General features: G+C 36.6%; 1 protein-coding gene across 1 annotated transcript in view; it reads right to left on the bottom strand.

Annotated features, from left to right (window-relative positions):
* Window positions 1-23938, bottom strand: part of TMEM232 (transmembrane protein 232) — a 213247-nt gene that overhangs the window by 165685 nt on the left and 23624 nt on the right. Inside the window, exons 4-7 of the mRNA XM_004377012.2 lie at window positions 22524-22681; window positions 17538-17637; window positions 12572-12741; window positions 4872-5005 (exon numbers count right to left, since the gene is read on the bottom strand). Of these exons, the coding sequence (XP_004377069.1) occupies window positions 4872-5005; window positions 12572-12741; window positions 17538-17637; window positions 22524-22681 (562 nt within the window). The remainder of the gene's footprint in view (window positions 1-4871; window positions 5006-12571; window positions 12742-17537; window positions 17638-22523; window positions 22682-23938) is intronic.

Raw genomic sequence — 23938 nt, 5'->3', positions numbered from 1 at the left:
TGGTAAATCATAGCATGAAATGGCTATCAGTGAGTGGGGAAAACACGTAAATTTTATTATGTCAAAATAATTTTATAAATATGATGACAAAATTAAATATGTAATAATCCTTTAAGAAGAAAATACAGCATTTTATACAATAATTTAACCAAAATCTGATCAGAAACTCAAGATTATAGTTACAGACGTTGAAGGAGAGTAAAAGTATTTTTTAAAAAAAGAAAGAAAATAGTCTTCATTGTATAAAGGAGAGGGTGATCAGGATCTCATTCTTGATTTTGGCCATTTAAGAAAATTACTTTAAAGAATGCGTGCATGTGTGTGTGTGTGTGTGTGTGTGTGTGTGTGTGTGTGTGCGCGCGCGTGTGTGTGTGCGCGTGCGTGTGTGCGCGCGCCCGGTATGTGTTTCTCGTTACTTCCTGCTTTTTGGTACTTACCAATAGAAGAAATGGAGAACATGAAAATCTAGTCTCTAGTATGTTTGTTGAAAGGGTTCTTTCTCTATGCCTGTTTATGACACTTCTACCTTGGCAACTACTTCTTCATAGCCCTTCCATTTCCTGTATCTACTGCCCGTGCTGTTGTCTTCCTGAATTTACAGTATGTTACGGATTGAATTGTATCTCCCCAAAATACGTACTGTAAATCCTAACCTCTATGCCTGTGGTTATAATCCCATTTGGGAATGGGCTGTCTTTGTTATGTTAATGAGGCAGGATTAGTGTAGGGTGTGTCTTGAGTCTATCTCTTTTGCGACATAAAAGAGATTGAACAAGCAGCAAGAAAAACAGAAATGCGGGAAGAGAGATGTCAAGCCACATGAATATTACCCAGGAGCAGAAGCTCAGAAGAGACAAGGACCTTCCTCCAGAGCTGGCAGAGAGCGAAAGCCTTCCCCTAGAAGCCGGCACCCTGGATTCGGACTTCTAGCCTCCTAAACTGTGAGAAAACAAATTTCCGTTTGTGGTACTTGTGTTATACAGCACTAGATAACTGAGATACAATATTAAAATGTATGCAGAATAATGGAGATTGGGCAAAAATGAGTGTAGATACCTTGCCCATCTTCAGAAGCAGAATTTCAGCCAGTGTGGAACAGTAGATTGGAATAGATCCTGGGTCTGGGACGAGGAAGACTGGGGGTAGGAATGGCAGATCAGAGAAGCAATGACTACTCTTTCATGGGGGGAGGTATAAGCAAGTCCCTGATTGTTTTCCTCCATCCAATCTCATCAAGCACTTCATCTGGCTGTTTTGCAGTCAATCCCAGTGGCAGGATCTTTCAGTCTTCGTTTTTGCACTGTTTGACATTCTAAGAGGCTACTCTGGGGCTGTAACCCCTGCACTATTTTAAAACAGTTCTTATTGAATAATTTTAAGCGGGAGAGTGATGTAATCATATTTGCAGTATAACTCTGGCAGCAGTGTGTAGGATAGATTACTGGAGGGAAGATTTATGGCAAAGAGACAAGAAGGTATAACAGTCAGGAGACAATAAGGGCCTGAACCCAGATTGTGGCAGTGGGAATAGAGATCAGGAGAATAGTTCTGAAATGAAGTTACTGTATTTAACTTGATTGGATGGGGAAAGTGAGGTGGAAGAGTGAAGATGTTTAACTAGGTTAACTTGAGGACAGGACACGTATCATGTACTGAGGTAGAAATTCAGTAGGCAGGAGCCTAATTTGGGAGGATCTGAATAAAGCAGGACATGAAGTGTCCAGGGGGAAATTAGGAGTGTAAAAAGTGTTGTCATAATACTTAAACTTCTCAACAACTCTTTGAGCTGGCTATTATTATTTAACTGCTAAACAGGCTTTGCTTCATAGAGGTTAAGTGACTTGTTCAAAAACAGACAGGGAGCAAAAGATAGGACTAAAACTCAGGTCTTATAATTGGAGGTTGAATTTTTACATGATAAGGTAACAAAGCATAAATTTTAAATTTTCTATTGGTACAGACTAAATGATTATAATTAGCTCAGAGAATCAAAGGATCAATAAGAAAGTTAGAAAATGAATCAAAAGAGTGGGGACCTATGTTAACACTTTCAGCTCATGAGGCATGAAGGAAAATTACTGATGCAAGCTTTATTTGAAAGGCTTTTCTTAGACTATCACATGATCATTATCATTAATAAGGTTGAGGGACATAGCCAATGTGGATATCAGCAATCCAGGTGAAAAGCAAAGGCCTTGCTGTCTATGCAAAACAGTGGATTCTTTGTTCGATTCATTTTGATCCAAACACAAATGCTGTACATTTGCAAAACACTCACCATGTAAATATAGTTTTAAATTGCCAAGCTTTTTTGGAATACATTCATGCCCACATTAACTCAGCTATTTTGCTTTGGGAGATATAATTTTATACGTTATACTGCTCTACTGAAATGTCATACTGCATTTCTCAGCAGTCTTTATTGACTAATAATTCAATTATGAACACAATTCATTATTTTCATGTTAGATTAGGAAGCCTTTTATACTGGGCTGAACTGTCTCCCCAGAGCAAATGGGGCAGTTTATAAAATGCCAAACCACAGGGTGGAGCATTGAGAGAATGATGTGTCATATAAAATTGAACAGTATTAAACGGAAATCTGCCTTACAGCAAGCTGCTTATCTGTAGCCCAGGCAGCTAAACTTCCCAGATAAAGGCCAATGGCATGACAGCAGGGAGTGGGCTCCTGCATTCTCTTTTTCTCTGCTTCTCTCTCCTTGTTTTGTAATTTATCCTCTTTAGTGCATTTCCTTTCCTCATCTTTTTGTTTCTTCCCCAGCAAGGCTGCTCAAATTCTGTGGTTGCCTGACTTCAGTCTGTTCATGGATCCTGGGCCTTCCCTTTTGTAGGCTCATTGGAAACCATCTGCTTCTACCTGGCTCCTGCTGTATTGTAGGATCTTGATAAAGGCGGTTATAGTAAGTCAGGCAGAGATATACATGATGAATCATCTACTGACTGTTAGCATCAGAAATGGGCAAATGAGAACCACTCATTTACATTGGCACAAGCAATTTTTTTGCCTCATTTCATAAGAACAGTTTTATATTATCTCCAATCTCCCCAAATCTATAAAATACTAAGAATGAAAAAAATAACTAGCCCATAAATGTTTATAGACAATCTTAAACATGTATTATTAGCACATACATTAAATAAATATTGAGACAATATAGTAAAACTGAAAACTGGTTTAAAAAAACAAATAATTGATTACAGAATTAAATATTTGTAAACAGCCACTTTTACTATCTCGGTATTTAGTTAAACTTATTTGGTATTTGTTAGAGTACTTTGAAAATAAATTTGACAAAGTCATGCAACATTCATTTCATATGGCAAAATACAATTTATGTCATCTTTTTAAATCAAGTGAGAGTCTTCTAATAGCTAAAGTAGTTCTAGTTGTTTGTCTTTTTGGAACCTAAGTCACATATGTGAATCTCCTAGAATCCTCTATGTGATATGCAGATGACACAACCTTGCTTGCTGAAAGTGAAGATAATTTGAAATAATTACTGATGAAGATCAAAGAACACAGCTTTCAGTATGGATTATATCTCAATATAAAGAAAACAAAAAACCTTACAACTGGACCAATAAACAACATCATGATAAATGACAAGGAAATTGAAGTTGTCAAGGATTTCATTCTTTTTGGATCACCAATCAATGCCCAGAGAAGCAGCAGTCAAGAAATCAAACAACACACTGAATTGGGTAAATCTGCTGCAAAAGACCTCTTTGAAGTGTTAAAAACCAAAGATGTCACTTTGATGACTAAGATGCACCTGACCCAAGTCATGGTATTTTCAATCACCTCATATGCATGTGAAAGCTGAACAATAAAAAAGGAAGACTGGAGAAGAATTGATGCATTATGGTATTGGCAAAGAATACTGAATATACCATGGACTGCCAGAAGAATGAATAAATCCATCTTAAGGAAATACAGCCAGAATGCTCCTTAGAAGAAAGGACAGAGAGACTTTGTCTCACACACTTTGACCATCTTATCGGGAGGAACCAGTCCTTAGAGAAGAACATCATGCTTGGTATAGTAGAGGTTCAGCAAAAAAGAGGAAGACCCTCGACGAGATGGACTCACACAGTGACTGCATCAATAGACTCAAACATAGCAACAATTGTGAGGATGGCGCAGGACCTGGCAGGGTTTTGTTCTGTTGTGCATAGGGTTGTTATGAGTAGGAGCTTACCCGACAGCACCTAACAACATAGGACGACAGATTATTACTGTTTGCATTGAAAAAAGGAATTCAAAGCTCTGATCCTTCTCAAATATTGGGAAGGGATACCCCCTCATCAATTTCCTCAGAAATATTCCTTTAAAATTCTTTCCTTCATTGAACTCATGACCTTTTTTATATATAACTTAGACTTCTTTTTCCCTTCTCAAATTAGCATACGAACAGGAAGGAAATAATGATTATCAGTCAAGATTCATCTTTATTATACCTCACAAATAAGGCATAGAAAAAGAAAATCTGAGTACATTTCTTTCAAGGACAGTAAACTGTATTTCATTCCTATTGTTCAACAACTTGGAAAATAGAGAATGTTTTAAATGTAGGGATGGAACTTCTTACCATTAATAAATTTCATTTAATAAAGACAAACTGTACAATATATAAATGCATTTCTGGCAAAAAAAAAAAAGGGTAGGAACAATTTATTGATGAAATGAACTAATACAAAATACATAAATTGCCCTTGCATTTGGAACTGAGATTATAAATTTTTCTCATAGTCAACTAAGGTATGATTAACATTTAAGTACAAAGGTTATTTAGCATTTAAGCACAAAGGTTGCTCCATGAGTTACTGTGGATTTATAGGATCACCCTTACCAGCATTTATTTTGAAGCTGTGTTTTATGGAAGTAGAGATGTTCAAGCACATTGTTCAACTTAGGACTGTTATTCTGAATGCACGACCAAGCAGCAACACAGTGCCAGAGCAGGTGGTTAACTTCATACCCTCCCTGATTAAATGGCAAACGCTTCTGGAACTAAAACATGAAAACATTTCTGGGATACAGTTCTTTGATTTGAATAAACATGAAAATAAATTTTAAATATGCAAATGAAAATGCATCTTTCCTTCCACTTCATGTATCATGAAGTGGAGCAATTTACACAAGTATACTCCTGTAAGTGTATATAGTTAACATGAACCAATGATAATAATATATTATTATATTTTCACATGGGTCCCTTGTGTTCAATGACATGACATCTACAATATGACAAAAAACTACATCCTCTAAGGAACAACTATTAGAAAGACATAATTGTGCTTCTTAGACTCTAACTTAGTTCTCCTTGACACCTGAGGAAGAGGGAGTAGGGGAAAGGTTAAACAATGATTTAACAAGAAATTCGGCTTAAAAATGTGGATTTTCACTTTGAGGACTAAAATATATGCCTAGCTGGACATGGCCAATGTCTTTTAAATATCTATTTTAAAAGTCTACAAATTCAGATAACAAATGAACTGTTATTGTTTTGTCCCCCCCTCCCCCACTGCAAAGTGATTCCTACAGTTTCATTGATTTAATTGGTCTCTGCTAAAGTAATTGATATAAAGGGACCTGATTTTATTGTTAGATAATGATGGCAAAGCACTCTCACTGAATTTTTGTTGCAGTAAAAATTCCAATACACATCCTGTGATATGTACTCAACTGCTAACTCAGTTGCTAACTTCAAGTTGATATTATATGTTTTTATGCTCAAAAGAAACTTAAAGAGAATCTAAAAGGCTTTACAGTTCTCAGTTATTATATAAAACATCAGACCCACAATTTAAAGATAATTTCAGTGTTGAGTACTCTTAAGATAGAAGTCCAGAAGTTCGCTTACAAATTTTAAACTAAGACATGTTAACAGTTTCCAGTAAACTATTTAGTTAAGTCCCACAGATGTGTATTGATCTACTTTATGTCAGGAACTCGATTGGGTGCTGGAGATAAAGCAGGAGTAAGACAAAGTCTCTGCACTAAGCTACTGACTCTTGGGAACAATAATTCAGAAAAACAGAAACAAGTCAATGTTTAAAATGTTAGAATATTCCATAGAAAGCTCTATCCTAAAATAATGTAAGACATCAGACTGAAACATGCTGACTTCTGCAAATGCACACATTTTATCCAAATAACTCGATTGTCTGCTTTGGGGTAAAGCTCACCCAAAAAACTGAGCTCATATAAATGAAGTTCTTCTCTCAAATTGTTCTAGATGTCACAGCCTGGACGCCTGACAGTCCACATGTAGCAAATTTATTCTGAATAAATAAGTAAGTCAGTATGTTATGAAACTTTCAGATAGCTTGACTAGTTAAATTCAATCAGTTTAATCAATCTTTTTTTTTTTTTTAAATCATGGCTATTTCATAACTACATAGACTATTCGGTTAGGTCAAAAACTCTTCTGTTAACACACTTGTGCTCTGTCACTGGAGAAATTTCCCTGAAAGGAGCTGGTTAAAAAAAAAAGAAGATCAAGATTTAGACACTTAACAATATTTAAGTTTTATTTTCAATTTTATGTGATATCACTTTTACTCATCATTAAGAAAGAAGAAAAACAGCTTCTGACGTCTGGAACTGATTTGACATCAGTATTATTACAAGCTAGTCTGATGCTCACAGCCAGGTCATTTTGTTCTCCTGTTGGATGTAAGCAAACTCACAGAATACCAGCCTTAGACAATACTGTTCTGAGACAATGAAAACATGAAACAAAACAAGGCCACTTCATAATTTTTTCTAAGCACAGAGAAAAACAAAGTCACTGTGCCACCTATATATTGCCCCATCATAGAGTTACTCCTGCTTTCTGATAGCCAGCTGTTATGAATTGAATTTTGTCCTCCAAAAATGCGTGTCAACTTGGCTAGGCCATGACTCCCATTATTGTGTGATTGTCCAACATTCTGTGATCTGATGGGATTATCCTATGTGTTGTAAATCCCACCTCTATGATGTTAATGAGGTAGGATTAGAGGCAGTTATGTTAATAAGGTAGGGTTCAATCTACAGGATTAGGTTTTATCTTGAATCAATCTCTTTATAGATATAAAAGAGAGAAACTAGCAGAGAGGACAGGGACTCATGCCACCAAGAAATAAGTGCCAGGAGCAGAATGCATTCTTTGGACCAGGGGTTCCTACACTGAGAAGCCCCCAGACCAGGGAAGATGGATGACAAGAACTTCCCCCAGAGCTAACAGAGAGAAAAAGCCTTCCCCTGGAGTTGAGGCCCTGAATTTAGACCTCTAGCCTCCAGACTATGAGAGAACAAACCTCTTTTTGTTAAAGCCACCCACTTGTGGTATTTCGATTACAGCAGCATTAGGTAAGTAAGACACCAACCTAGAGAGAACCCTCACTTTTTACACCCTTCCCTAATTCACCCAACCAAAGCTCCACTCCTGTAATGACTTCTTACGGAGACACTCCATGGTTTCCCCATGGTGTGTGTTCTCTTTCTGCAACAAGAAAGAAATGCAGCTTGTTTAACTACAGGTGTGTTCCTGGTGGTCTTGCTCTGCTGGGTGTTGGCATCATCTAGAGCAAATGAGTCATACCACACTTGCGAATTTTCCACATAATTGAAGCTTATCACGTATCTGCATGCATTTTTATGTATTTCAAGCATGTTCATAGAAATCTTGCTGAATTTTCTCCCTTGGTTTCTTCAAAAGCAAGTATAAATATACCATTTTTGATAATAATGGTGATGATGTGATTTAATACAACTATCACATTCATCATCAGCGTAGAAGACCAGAGGGAACAATGTTATTAGAGCTATTAGGTGGTGGAGAGTTCTTTGCTTTTACAGTAAATCAGTCCAACTCAAGGTGTGGATGGAAGCTAAGTGCCATTTGCAAACTATAAACAAATGAGTCCAGAAATTAACAATAAATATTTAGAAACTTTTATAACAATTTGACAGAATAATTCAAACTAATAATAAAATTCGGGGCTTGCTTATCTTGCATGTCTTTTTAGTTTTCTAGTTATTCATTATTATTGTATTTTACAAAAGTATCAGTCTGTGATGAATTGAAAATTTTAAAAAAAGTTGAGAGGGTTCCTTTTGAGAAGCACTGAGCACTGCATTAAATGACTCCCCAAGGTTGTTTTTGTTTTTTGGCTTTTACGATCACTTATAGTTCTTTCACCCCTCCATCCCCTTACTTTGGGCTGTCAACTGTTACCATTTGTACAATGCCTTCTTTGAGAAGCCCACCTACAAAAGTGCTACTTAATCGGCTCTTGGTTGAGAATTCAGACAACCATTATCAGCTTGAATTTTAAGCAGATTTAAAGCACCCAAGCTCTGAGTGTTTGAGCAGGCTCTCTTTTATAACAGTAATGAGTTTTGAAGCATGGGATCTACTTTGGCTGCTCAGAGACAGCTTTTTAGGTTCCATCTTTGTCTCCAGCCATTTGGAAAACCCTATGGAGCACAACTCTACTCTGACACACAGGGGGTTGTCATGCATTGGAATCGACTCGAAAGCAACTGGTTAACATTGCCACGTAGTACAAATATATTACCTGGATAATAGGGCATGAATCATAGGATGATGCTGCTAATTTTAAAGAACCTGTGTCTCAGTCTAATCTAATTCCTAGAACCACTTACAATTCTAATACAGCACAAAATGTCCCAAACATAGATAATGCCTTTGGCTTAAACCAGGTGTGTTGAGTTGATTCCAACTCATGGCAACCCCATGGCTGATCCTTTGGAAGTAGATGATCAAGGCTTTCTTCTGGGGCATTTCTGGGTGCACTTGAACTGCCAGCCTTTCAGTTTGGCTTACCAAGTACTTAAAGAGTTAGAGGACAAAATTGGTAACCCCATTAGAAAGTGCAGTTGTACGGTTGCTAGTTTTCAGAGAACTATTTTGACTTTAGCAGAGAAGAAACTATTCAGCAAAGGATCTACTGCATTTTAACTAAGTTTGAGCCTACCTTCTCCAAAGAGCTAAGTTATTATTACCATGTGACAACTGTGCTTAGCAAATTTAGCTTAAGCAAAGGACAGAATGGAAAACTCAATCCAGCATTCTGACTCTGCAATCCACAGAGCTAATTAAAGTGTACAATTTGTCAAAGTCAAAGACAATCTTGTGTCTGGATCAGCTGAAAAGAACATTAAAAAGAGAAATGGGTTTCAGCAGCAAATTAAAGGAAATTTCCCATTCTTAAATAGAACCAACACTCATGCTATAATGTGCATATCCTACAGAATTAGATGTTGGGTTTTTGTTGTTGTTGTTGTTGTTGTTTGGTTTTGTTTTAGACATTCTAGCAGCATCTTGCCAGAAAATTAAATAAGAAGGCTTTTACTCCAGTGCAGATAAGCATATAGAAAAATAAAACTCTTTAAAAGAAACAAAAAATGGCCAAAATACAATGTCATGGATCTTTGGCACTCTCAGAGTATAAAAACTCTAGCAAGAAATCCACAAATGATCTACCATATCATGCTATTAATAAAGAAGGAAGAGAGGATGAATGCAAATGTATCCTTTATGTTTCCTTTTTTATCTATTTCTTTTCTCTTTCTCTTCCCAGAAGGGGAAAGAGATGAACAGTAAATGAACGGGTAAATACTCACCTGAACTTGAGAGGCTGCTTTGTATTAATCTATCTGAAGAAACTGGGCTGAAACTGGGGAAAGTTAAGACATGCATTCAAGCACTGATTAACTAAATTAGTAATTTTAGCAACTTTGTGACTACACTTTTATATTCTTTAAATTATGAGACAATAGGAGGAGAAACTAGTACCAGTGCTATTGAGTCGATTCCAACTCATGGCAACTCCATGTGTGTCAGACTGAACTATGCCATAGGGTTTTCATGGCTGATTTTTTGGAAGTAGATCACCAGACTTTGCTTCCAAGATGTCTCTGCATGGACTCAAACCTGTAACATTTCAGTTAGCAGCCGTTCACATTAACCGTTTGCACCAACCAGACTTAGGGAGAGAAAAAGAGTGTAATATATCTGATAGGTCAAAATCTGTTACAATCCCCTGATGGAACTACATGTTTAGAGCTGAAATAGAATTTAGAAAAGATTGACTCTCTGCCCTTTGTCCTACAAAGTGGGGAAAAAGGTGCATAGAGACTTAGCAACTGGTCCCACTCTAACTAGGGCGTGACAAGTGTTAAAAATTTTTTGCCGCTTATAATCCAGGCCAAGCTGTACAGTAATATGCTTCCATCTCATTACTGTGTATGTGCACCAAAAATTGGTTCATTCTTAAAGAGAAGCAGAATAAACACTGAAGGTTGCCTGACTCAATAAGCAGAACATTCTTATCACCAAGATTTTATAGTATCTTATCTGTTTAAAGGAAAACATTAAAATCACTACATTAAGTCAGCATAACTATGTCTTTAGATGAAAATATTATATTTAACTGTTTTAGTTAAGGTGAGTCCCTAAATATATTTTTCATTAATCATTATTTATATTTTCACAGCACTTGATAATTTATAAGGCACATGATGTCTTGCAATCTTCACAACAACCCTGTAGATTAAAAAATCAAACCAAACCAAACCGATTGCCATTGAGTCAATTCCGACTCATTGCAACCCTACAGGACAGAGTAGCACTGCCCCATAGGGTTTCCAAGACTGCAAATCTTTATGGAAGCAGGCTGCCACATCTTTCTCCCAGGGAAAAGCTGGTGAGTTCAAACCAACAACCTTTCAGTTAGCAGATGACGCTCTAAACTGAGAAACTTTGTGAAGACATTGGAAATACTGAATCTGAAGGTGACTCAGGTATGTATAATGAGTGGGTAGTTGAAAAAGTATGTTTGGAATTAGGGAAATAAGTGAAGCTTAGGAAATAGATTACAGAGTCATCTATTTTAATGTGGCTGAGATAATTTGGGAGTGCTTCCAGGGCAAATATGATGATGATGACTTTTTTTTAAACATAAGCAAACGGAAGCTTGGTGAGCTTAATAGACTGCCTCAAGATCACACAGCCATTGGTGACCAGGTCTTCTCTCTTCATGATCCGTGGTCTTTCTGTTGCTCAAAACATTGTATTATATTTATCAGTAAAACATTTTTTTGAAACTTAAAGAACAAGATCACTGTTTTTCATGAAGTAGTTTGTAGTCATTTGTAATTATTAGCAAAGGTTCAAATTACTAGTATATGTTACTATCTATATAAATGGCTCCCCAACTAATTAATGAGCTACAGAGAAAACACCAAGGCCTAGAAAGAATAAAAATACATGTAGTTAAAATGGTTTTTTTTTTTTCCTTATATATTTAAATTATAGTTAATACTATAAAAGTGCCAAGGAAAACATGGGAAAATTGTGAGACAACTTATACATAAAGCTATTTAAAAATAGAATCTTCCTTAAATTTTGTGAGGTGTTTCAATTCTTACGATGTTAAAAGTTCAAAGTTTCTCTTTTGAATTTTATCAGCCCATAAGGTATACACACAATTATATGGCTCATTTTAGTTGAGTTTGTATAATACACAATATATTACATATCAAGAATTATATAATTAGGACAGACAGTTTTCTGTAAAGTTGATCACTAATACCTGAGAGAAAACAAGAAAAGATTTGTCATGTGCTAACATCATTTTGTGAGGGCAGTGATGGTTCAGTGGTAGAATTCTTGCCTTCCACGAAGGAAATGTGGTTATGATTCCAGCCAATGTACTTCAAGTGCAGCCACCATCCGTCTGTTAATGGAGCTTGCAGGTTGCTGTGAAGCTGAACAGGTTTCAGCAGAGTTTCCAGACTAAGACTAAAGACTAAGAAGAAAGGCCTGGTGATCTACTTCCAAAAATCAGCAGTGAAAACCCTATAGATCACAACATCCAAGTCTGTTGTTCAAGGGTTGCTATGAGTTGGGGTAAACTCGATGACAGCTAACAACAAGATTATTTTAATACTTCAATTTTGAGCCATGAAAAAAAATTTTCTTGATTTTAACAGTATATTAAACGTGAATTACAGAAGCACAAAAACATTACACTCACTCTCAGGAACAACTTGCACTTCACATAACACTTTCCTTTAATGGAGCCCTGATGGTGCAGTGGTCGGCAGCTGGAATCCACCAGCTGCTCCCTGGAAACCCTATGGGGCAGCTCTACTCTGTCCTATAGGGTCGCAATGAGTTGGACTCAACTCAACGGCAATGGATTTGGTTTGGTTGGTTTTAGTTCCCTTTCATAAAAACATAATATCTTAAAATGTTAATTTTAAGTCCATCTAAATTATGTTGAAATTTTAAATTAAATGGCCACGATGGAATCTAAAAGACAGAACATATGGCATTATTTCATTTGAAGTAGCAGTGGTGCATATTGGTGCCCCACTATTAATCCTATTACATTACAATCCAGAAATTGTACACATGTTGCATGAATTAGTGTCTTTGCTGTTTAGCCCACAGCTAAACTCATCTTCAGCAAGGCCTACTGAATCACCAAGCACAATTATTTAACCATAGCATCATACACCAGGGTATATTACCTCCATACCAGAATACACATTCTCATATCCTTCTGTGTTTCCACTAGGGCTAAAAGTTGATTCAGAAAGTAGTACTCTTTCATACATAATTTCCGAGGTTTTCAGGATGAATGCCACATTTGAAAAGATGTTTGGATACTTGTAATATGTGTCTTCAGATAAATAAAGCACTATAGTAAGAAAAATAATTTGCAAAAAATATTTCATTAATATTTTATACTGTGTTTCATTTCTCTTTTAGTTAAAAAGTACAATTAAATTCAGTACTTGGATGCTGAAACTGCTGTACATTTCCCTCATCTATATAAGATTTATAATGTTATGTATGACCCCTGGTGGTGTAATAGAAAACTACAAGGTAAATAATTCATACATAAGAGTTTACATAATTCAGGAAGCAATTGCATAATGGTTGAATACTCAATTATCTGTAGTTACTGCTCAACAATGCTTGGAAGCTCCCAGCCAAAAATAAATCAAGTTATAATAGATTATTTATAGTGGATACTTGGAATTATAATTCTACAAACAAGTCAATGTCACTGTTTTTAATCCCTTTCTCTAGTTTTATTTCTTTCCAAGATATTATTACTGATTTTTAAAAGCGTTTATTTAAACACGGGCAATAATTATGTCATTTAACATAAGACTGTGATATTTAGCAGAACCATCTCTGTGGCTTTTCTTTCTATAAACATCTAGGCAATCTTTGAGTTTCAGTCAATCCACACAGTGGAAAAATTAATCATGACCATTCTTCTGATGGGGCCATGTGGGTAGACAGCAGCTGCTAATGGGCTCAGGTAAGAAACAGAGATACAGCCTAGGGCTCTACTTAACAGTATTTGGTGAGAGGGCAAAATCGGGAATTTTATCCTCATATGAAACAAAGCTGTTGGTACTCTTAAGGCATATCCACAATAACAAGTTAATGTGAGAACTTGAGATTTTATTCAAATAATTTTTCAAAAACTATTTACCACCATCATCAGAACATTTAGTGAGCCAATATACCTAACGCTGTAAGGAGTTACAAGATAGACATGGATTCTTATTCTGCCAATCTACAGTTTCCTCTTGGTTTCACATCTTGTTAAGACTTGTAGTGGTGGTACATATTGGTCAGTCTCCAAAACACTTCTATTTCCTCCTATTCCCTTCTCTATAACTATTGCCATCAAATATTCTTCCCTTTCTTATACATTGTCTTTCCTTCCTTTAGCCTACAACATACTATCTTTTCTTTACATTATTTTTTTCTTTATACTTTTTTAAAATGGTACTTTAGATGCAGGTTTACAGAGTAAATTAGTTTCTCATTAAACAATTAATACATATATTGTTTTGTGACATTGGATGCCATTCCCATGACATGTCAACACTCTCCCCTTCTTGACCTTGGGTTCCCCATTACCAGCTTTCCTGTCCCCTCCTGCCTTCTTTGGCTGAAGGGTGAACCTCAGGAGTGACTTCAGTACTGAGTTAAAAGGGAGTCGGGGGGCTATACTCTCGGGGTTTCTTCAGTCTCTGTCAGACCAGTAAGTCTGGTCTTTCTTTGTGAGTTAGAATTTTGTTCTACATTTTTCTCCAGCTCTGTCCAGGACCCTGTATTGTGATCCCTGTCAGAGCAGTCGGTGGTGGTAGTCAGGCACGATCAAATTGAGCTGGACTCAGTCTGGTGGAGGCTGTGGTACTTGTGGTCCATTAGTCCTCTTCGCTAATCTTTTCCTTGTGTCTTTGGTTTTCTTCATTCTCCCTTGCCCCAGACAGGGTGCAACAAGTGCAGTATCTTAGATGGCCGCTCACAAGCTTTTAAGATCCCAAATGCTACTCACCAAAGTAAGATGTAGAACATTTTCTTCATAAACTATGTTATGCCAACTGAGCTAGATATTCCCGGAGACCATGGTACCCAGCCCTCAGCCCAGTAATTCAGCCCCTTAAGGAGTTTGGATGCATCTATGGAGCTTCCATGACCTTGCCTTGGTCAAGCTGCATGGGCTTCCCCAGTATCCTGTACTGTCTTATCCTTCACCAAAGTTACCACTCCTCTATTGTCTATTTAGTGATTTCCACCCCCCACCGTTCCCCTCCCTCGTAACCATCAAAGATTATTTCTTTTTGTGTGTAAACCCTTTTCATATTATAGTAGTAGTCTCAAACAATATTTGTCCTTTTGTGATTGACCTATTTCACTCAGCGTAATGCCCTCCAGATTCATCTATGTTGTGAGATGTTTCACAGATTCATCATTGCTCTTTATCGTTGCATAGTATTCCATTGTGTGTATGTACCATGGTTTGTTTATCCATTCATCTGTTGATGAGCACTTGTTTCTATCTTTTTGCTATTGTGAATAATGCTGCAATGAACATGGCTCTTATTTCTCTAGGATATATTCCTAGGAGAGGGATTGCTGGATCATATGGTATTTCTATTTCTAGCTTTCTAAGGAAGCGCCATATCATTTTCCAAAATTGTTGTACCATTTTGCATTCCCACCATCAGTGCATAAGAGTTCCAATCTCCCTGCAGCCTCTCCAACATTTGTTATTTTCTGTTTTTTCTGATTAGTGCCAGTAATGTCAGGGTGAGACAGTATTTCATTGTGGTTTTGATTTGCATTTCTCTAACGGCTAGTGATCCAGAGTACTTCCTCATGTGTCTGTTAGCTGCCTAAATGTCTTCTTTGGTGAAGTGTCTGTTCATATTTTTTGCCCATTTTTTAATTGGATTATTTGTCTTTTTGTTGTAGAGGTATTGGATTTTCCTGTAGATTTTAGAGATTAGACCATTGTCAGATTTGTCATAGAAAAAAATTTTTTCCCAGTTTGTAGGTTCTCTTTTTACTCTTTTTGTGAAGTCTTTTGATGAGCATAAGTGTTTAATTTTTAGAAGATCCGTTATCTAGCTTTTCTTCTGGTGTTTGTGTATTGTTAGTTACGGTTTGTATCCTGTTAATGTCATGTATTAGGGCCTCTAGCATTGATCCTATTTTTTCTCCTATGATCTTTATAGTTTTTGGCTTTATATTTAGGTCTTTGATCCATTTTGAATTAGTTTTTGTGTATGGTGTGACATATGGGTCCTGTTTCACCTTATTTTTTTAATCCAAATGATTGACTAATATTTCTCCTTCCCTTTGTAGCTATGTTTTTTGAAATAGTTCACAATCTCTGTCTCATGTCTAAACTTTCCCTTCACTCTTTATTGGACTCCAATCTGAATTTTGCTTCCACCACCCAACCGGGGAGGCTCCCTCAAGATCAACAATGACTTTCTCATTACAGAGACCCATCATCAATTTTCAGATGTCCTGCTATTTAATGGAGGAGTCCCTGGCTGATAAAAATAGTTAACGTGCTTAGCTGCTAAACGGAAGGTTAGAAGTATGAATCTACACAGAGGTTCCACAGAAGAAAGGCCTAAAGATCAACTTCCAAAAAATCAGCCATTGAAAAATCACTATGGAGCACAGTCCTACTTTTACACACATGCGGTTGCCATGACTCAGAGTCCACTCGACAGCAACTGGATTTTTCAGTAAGGCATTGGTGGTTCTGTGGTGCAATTCCTGCCTTACATGCAGGATACTCAGGTTTGATTTCCAGTCAATGTACCTCATGTGCAGCTACCACCCTTCTGTCAGTGGAGGTTTGTGTGTTGCTATGATGCTGAACAGGTTCCAGCGGCACTTCAAGACCAGGAGACTAGGAAGACCAACCAATCTACTTCCAAGAATCAGTCAATGACACTATGGATCACAAAGGTCCAATCCACAAGAGATCATAGGGATGGTGCATGACCAAGTAGCATTTCCTTCTTTTGTGTATGGGGTCACCATGAGTCAGGGGTCATCTTCACAGCAGGTAAGAACACAACTATTTAATACTTGTACAGCTCTTGATAATGTTGATCTTCTTGAACCTCCCATCCTTGGATTTCTATGCCACTACTCCTTCCTACTTCACTTAATTCTCTTTTACTGGTGTCTGTTCCTCCAGTAGGAGCCCTGGTGGTGCAGTAGTTAAGCACTTGGCTGTTAACTGAAAGGTCAGTGGTTTGAACTCACCAAATGTTCCAAGGGAGAAAGATGTGGCAGTCTGCTTCCATAAAGATTTACAGCCTTGGACACCCTATGGGGCAATTCTACTAGACAGCAGTGGGTTTGGTTTTGGTTTTGTTTGGCTCCTCCAATAATCCATTAAAGGTTTGTGTTCCTTGAGATTCTATTCCTAAAATTAATTTCTTCCCTCTCACTCCCAAATTATCTCAGCCACATTAACATAGAGGACTCTCAAAACTATATCCCAAGCTTCACTTATTTCCCTAACTCCATACATTTTCATCTGCCCACTAATTATTCATACCAGAGCAACCTTCAAATTCAATATTTCCAATGTCTTCTCAACATTTCTCAGTTTAGAGCATCATTATCTCTATCCTATTAGTCAAATATGTATAAAAACTTAATGCTCCTCAATTCCTCACTTTCCCTTATATATACTCTGGATCCAAATGTTTACTAAATCCAGTCTCTTTTATCTCACAAATATTTTTCAAAAGCCTATCCCATTTCCACTGTAATAGCTGACACCTTTAACATCTCTTGCCTATACTACTGCCATAGCTAACTGACCCTCTGCCTCCACTCCCTCCTTACTCCAGTCCAGCATCTTCATAGCCATGAGTGTTACCTTAATGCAATATGAATTTAACTTTCTAGCCAACAGTGAGGTAGATACTATTACAGATGAAGAAACTGAGTCACAGACAAGGTCACACAGCTAGTTAAGGAGCACAAAAGCTGAACATATACATTTGACCTAGAAGCTGCGCTCTTCAGCTCTAGCTATTATCTTTCAAGAAAAATAAAATATAGCTTACATTCTTTATAGTGGAAGTCTGAGCTTCTCAGAATATAACATAAAACATTCATAAGTTTAGAAAATAAAAGATACTCTACCGTTTAAATATTGTCGAAGCCTAAGTAAATGTTCTTTAAAATCTCCTAGGTGACCATGCAGGAAAAATACAAAAAGTCGTAAGAAGACCAAATAGCCAATCTGTCAAAAGAGAAAGAAGAAAGCATTTTTGTGTTGCATCAATAAATGTTTCTAAACTATGAGAAAAAAAACTTTTATTATTACATTTATTTTTGATAAAACAATTTCAAACTCACTTGAGATTATGTGTTTTTTAAATAACTTTAAAACATTTATAGCAAAGTTGAAATGTTGGTTCAGCCAAAAGACTTTTATGTAACATCTCTACATTACATATAATGACCAACAGTGAATGCTGTTTTGTTCTGTGCCCTTTAGAAGAGTATTTTTCAAACTACAGGTCATGACCTTATGTGGGTCATGAAATCAACTGGGGTTTTTTTTTTTTTTTTAATTAAATAAAACAGAAAAGATCATAATACATTGTACTATCCCTTGTTTCAGTATATAAACTAGTGTGTACTATGTGTAGTCAGGATTGCAATGTAGAAGATACTTCTTCCTACGAGTATCAGTCAAAAGAGTTTGAAAAGCATCGTTTCAAATAGTGTTGAGAAATATTCTGCTCATGCTTAAGTATACTGTACTAAGCTCCCCATCTCCACATGGAAAAAAATGTAATTACTAAATAAGCACTATAAAATGCTTTACTTCCATGCAGTTTAAAAAAATGCATACCTAAAACAGTTCTGTTTAGATAGACTACAGAAAATCATATCTTCAAAAGTATATAATACACAAGATTTCACAGAAAGTGAGGAAAAAAACACATAAAATATAGAAATAAATGCAGTACAAATTTCCTAGTTGCTAAACCATAACATTATGGAGAAGAACAAAATAATAACAATAGTTATCACTATCGAAAACATACCAGGAAATAGATAAATATATATTATATATGTATATAAATATATGTATTATGTGTGTATATATACACACATATAAAATCCCAAATATATATGTATATATGTGTGTGCGTGTATGTATATATATATATATATATATATCTCCCCTGAACTCTCCAATCCTCTTAACAAGATTGCAGTGTATTATCAGATCTACATGTAAAAAACAAAACAAACAAAAAACACTGATGATTCTATTAAGTTAATAAGTAGCATTACTGGAGTATGAACTGAGGACATGTAGATTGCTCCAAAAGTCATTCACTTTCTCCTATAGCAGTGACTTCCAAATATTTTTAACACAAACCACCATTAGTAAAATAAATTTTGATAATGCATAATTAATATTTGTAGATGTATTCATAAATTATAAACATGTACAAATTATGGGTAACATTGCAAAAAATGGGAATTCCAGAACACTTAATTGTGCTCATGAGGAACCTGTACATAGACCAAGAGGCAGTCATTTGAACAGAACAAGGGGATACTGCATGCTTAAAATCAGGAAAGGTGTGCATCAGGGTTGCATTGTTTCACCATACTTATCCAATCTGCATGTGAGCAAATAATCCGAGAAGCTGGATTAAATGAAGAAGGCAGCATCAGGATTGGAGGAAGATTCATTAACAACCTGCCATATGCAGATGACACAACCTTGCTTGCTGGCAGTGAAGAGGACTTGAAGTAGTTAACTAATGAAGATCAAAGATGACAGTCTTTAGTATGGATTACACCTCAACATAAAGAAAACAAAATTCTCACAACTGGACCAATAAGCAACATCATGATAAACAGAGAAAAGACTGACGTCAAGGATTACATTTTACTTGGATCCACAATTAACGCCCATGGAAGCAGCAGTCAAGAAATTAAACAATGTACTGCATTGGGAAAACATGCTGCAAAAGACCTCTTTAAAGTGTTAAAAAGCAAAGATGCACCTTAAGCACTAAGGTGTGCTGACCGAAGCCATGGTATTTTCAATTGCCTCGTGCATATGAAAGCTGGACAATTATTAAAGAAGACCAAAGAAGAATTGATGCCTTCAAATTATGGTGTTAGTGAAGAATACTGAATATATCATGGACTGCCAGAAGAATGAACAAACCTGTCTTGGAAGAAGTACAGCCAGAATGCTCCTTAGAAGCAAAGATGATGAGACTTTGCCTCATACACTTTAGACGTGCTATCAGAAGGGACCAGTCCCTGTAGAAAGACATCATGGCTTGGTAAAGTAGAGGGTCAGTGAAAAAAAGGAAGACCCTCAACGAGATGGATTGACACGATGGCTGCAATTATGGGCTCAAACATAGCAACGACTGTAAGGATGGTGCAGAACCAGGCAGTGTTTCATTCTGTTGTACATAGGGTCACTATGAGTCAGAACTGACCTGATAGCACCTAACAACAATAACAACATGGTCATGGTTTCATATAACTCACAGGCTATCCCTCGTTACAACTATGGTTACAAAAATGGTTTTAAAAGCTTCCCTCTGTAATATTCTGAAAGGCCAGATTGTTATTGAAGAGTTCACCTTTTCATATCTCTAAAGAATTCTGGGACTTTCTATGCATCTCTCCTCTTCTATCATTTGTGTACATGTTCTCTCTATAATGCCCCTAGGTGGCGCAAATAGTTTGCACTCAACTGCTAACCAAAAGGTTGCCAATTCAAACCCATGAGTGGTACTACAGAAGAAAAGGCCCGGAAATCTGCTTCCATTAAGATTACAGCCAAGAAAACCCTATGGAGCAGTTCTACTCTAACACATGTGGTTGCCATGAGTAGGAACTGACTGGACAGCAACTAACAACAATATCTCTCTATAGCTTGATCACTCAGGCTTTGTCTTCTTGTCAACTTCCTTTCTCTGTTCTCTCATCTTTCCTTTCTGTTGTCTCTTCCCCTTTCTTTTCTTCTATTTCCATCTCGTCTTCTCTTCATTTCTTCTGACACCCTTTAGCTCACTGTGAAATAGAAATGCTGGATAATATTTTTTATGTGTTGTATTTTAAGTTGGTTATATGTTCCATTTCCTTCCACAGAAGCTTAAAGAGCACTGACTATATCTCAGTCTAAAATACATTAAACTATTGCTGATTATATGTTATTCTCTACACTGTAGTGATCAGACTTCAATAGTTGGGAAGATTCTACAATCTGCAGTAGATAAGGAAGAGAGAATGCACACAAAATATGAAAGGAAATAATGAATCAGATGTTCCCAGCTCTACCCAACCCTAAGCTTTACTACTTTATCAATGGAGGAACAAAACTGTGCACATAGAGGTAGGCGATGCCTCCATGGCAATATCCTTCAATGCACTATTCTGTCCAAAAAAGAAGAGCAAAAGGGAGGTTTCCAAGTGACTTCTAGATAAATGATAAAAACTCTACAAGGGCAAAGAGTACAACTGAAATGGTTTCTTGTCTGAAATCAAAGGCACTTATAGATACAGAACATGCTTATTTCCACCAATGAGTTTATATTACCTAGAACAATAAAGACTAAGCTTTAAAGTTTACTAAATTAGAAGACCAAGGTAGATCATGGACTCTGGAACTTCAATGCCTGGCTTTCAAAAACGTCTCTGCCACCTACTGGCTGAAATCTTGAGAAAGTCACTTAAACTTTCTATGCCACAGTTTCCTCCTCTGTAAAACAGTGGATAATAATAGCATCTACCACATAAGATTGCTGTGAGGAGTAAATAAATTCATATATCTAAAGGACCTAGAATTGTGCCTGGTGCATAGTAAAGTGCTGTTTAAGTGTTTCAGCTGCTGTATGAACCTGTGCAAATGGATTAACCTCTCAGATGGGAAGATACCGGAATCTTCTAAAAGCTAAACGGCATGGTGAGTATAAAGTTAAGCAACGTGTTCAATGGTTTAAACTTAATTTTATGCTATTTTTATTGATATCAGAAACAGAAAAGATAAGAAATGGAGAATGGTCACAAAAGGAGATGAGAAGAAAAAGAAAGCAAAGCTAGACTTGCTCTGAGTTTTTCCATTCTTTTTTTTTACCCCCATTATAAAAGCAATATATATCCATAATGGCAAGTTTGAGAAATATACAAAAAAGAAGAAAAAAAAAAATCATCACAATCCCATTATCCAAAGAAGGCTATTGGCAACTAATACCCTGTCTCTTTTCCTCCAATCATTCCTCTGTGCAAAACCTCCGTTCTTTGCGTGTTCAATTTCTATTCTGTGCTCCCTGTATCTTCTCTTGCTTGGTACCTGTAAGTCTTGCCCCCAGACCTGTCAGAGAGTGTGTAAGCTGGATTTCTAAGGACTGAAATACACCATCTCCCAGGAAGTTTCCACTGACTCATGAATAGTCTTTCATGCTTGGTTTTTAACAGTTCAGAGTCAAAATGAAATTAAAAAATATATTTTTGCAAGAAACATCGTAATTAATTTCAATTGTCTCATATCTATCTGATAGTAAAGAAAACCATCTAGCTTTTCTTTTCTTTCTTTACATTAAAACCAGTAGGTAAGCTAAATTCATTTGACTAATAATAAATTTTGCAGCAATCAACCATGATCATTACAGGTAGTAGAATCATATGGCTTCCAAAACCTTATAAAACATGAGCTACTAAAGGTAGTTCCCGACCTTATAGCTCTAAAGTGACAGAATATTGAGAGAACAACTCATCTTCTCAAATCGGATAGCCACTTAAGGCTATCTGTCAGCATTTTTAAATGGAAAAGAAAGCGGCATAGCAAAAAGCCTTAAAACACACACATAAACATATCCAAACGAAAAGTATAAACTTAGTTTTTAATTAGATATTATTTTCTTACACAGTTCATGATAGTGTATTTCTTCAAATTATCTGCATTTGTCTACCAAATATTAATGTATTGCCCACATTTACAGAAAATTAAAATTAAACTACAAGAGGATATGCCATAATAAAATCAAATCGCCTGTTTAGACTCTAAAACTGATGCCATGTGTTTACATATAATACATGCAGCAAATAAAAAACATTTTAAAATATTTTAAAACATACCTTTGCCAGCTTCATTTCAACTGAATATAAGTATGCCTTTTGGAACGCATCACAACAGAGTCTATATAAAACTGATTCCGCAACAAAAAATAAGGCAGGAAGCTGATAGTAATCAAAGGAAGCATGGTCCAGGGAATCATAAAGCATATTTAAAGCTTCTGAAATATTAAAAAGTAGACTCCATCATTTAAACATTATGCAATTTTTCTACATGGTACAATTAATTCTTGCAATCAACTATTTGTTCAGTCACCAGGACCAGGTTGTAAATTTAAAACATACGTTCAAATTCTTTGACACTCCTCTCATCAAGAGGTAAGGTCTATGACCCCTCCCCTTGAGCCTGAGAAGGACTTGTGACTGCTTCAGCCAGTAGACTGAGGCAGAACTGACACAGTGTGACACACACACAGAGCCTAGATAAGAAAAGACAATAAGCTTCTTCCCGGGTCTCTCTCTCTCAAGATACTAACTTTGGAAGTCTAAGGTGCCATGTAGGAAGTCCAACTACTCATAAATCACCAAGATGAAGATACTACATAGAGAAAAAGAGAAATGCCTGAGGATCCCCAGCTGTCCCGGCCAACATTAAATTGATCAGGACACCACATATATAATGGTGAGGAAATATGACAGAACTGGATGATGAAAGGCAGTGCTAAGGACAAATGGTATAAAAGAGAAGAGTGGAAGACTAGAAAATTGAGGCAGAGGAAAGAGGACCAGGCATAGCTGGAAGAGGAAGAACATGGAGTTAAGAATCTAGAGAGATGAGCACCTCAAGTCATTAAAAAGGTTTTCTGGGAGCTGCCATTAAGTATCTGGGGAAGAAGAGCAAATGCAAGAATATGAGGAAGGAAAAACCCTGGCATGTTCAAGGGACAGGAAGGAGGCCAGTCTGGCTGGAGCATAACGAATAAGTAGGCAAGGTAGCCAAGGACCAGATCATACAGAGCCTTGTAGGCCACAATATGGAGTTTGGGCTCATTTTACCTGTAATGAGAAGCCAGTGGAACTGATTTAAGCTTTAGAATAGTCACTGCTGAGTGGTGGGTGAACTGTATGTAGAACAAGAAGTGGGCAAGAGTACAGGCGGGACACTAATTAGGAGAGTATTTTAGTTCTGGAGCTGGTGAGAAGAAATCATATTTAGGGTGCTATTTAGAGTTCAATATCTGAATGAGTTAAAATGCTTTTGGCTATGTATAACAGAAAACTCAACCATAACTGTTTTCAAAATGAGGATGTTTAACTCTTTCACAAGCTCAGCGTTAGAAAGGTTCCAGGGTTGGCTGATACAACTACTTACTATGTGTATATTTTTTCCATCTTTTAGCTCCCCCTGATGTGTATGACTATGAAGACTACACAAAGCCCCAGGCATCACGTTCTTACATGAAGTAATTTAGATAGGA

This window comes from Trichechus manatus, unplaced genomic scaffold (assembly GCF_000243295.1).
Source record: "Trichechus manatus latirostris isolate Lorelei unplaced genomic scaffold, TriManLat1.0 scaffold00047, whole genome shotgun sequence".
In the NCBI taxonomy this organism is placed as follows: domain Eukaryota; kingdom Metazoa; phylum Chordata; class Mammalia; order Sirenia; family Trichechidae; genus Trichechus; species Trichechus manatus.
The sequence above is the reverse complement of the archived record's forward strand: the minus strand, read 5'-3'. Positions and strand labels throughout refer to the sequence as shown.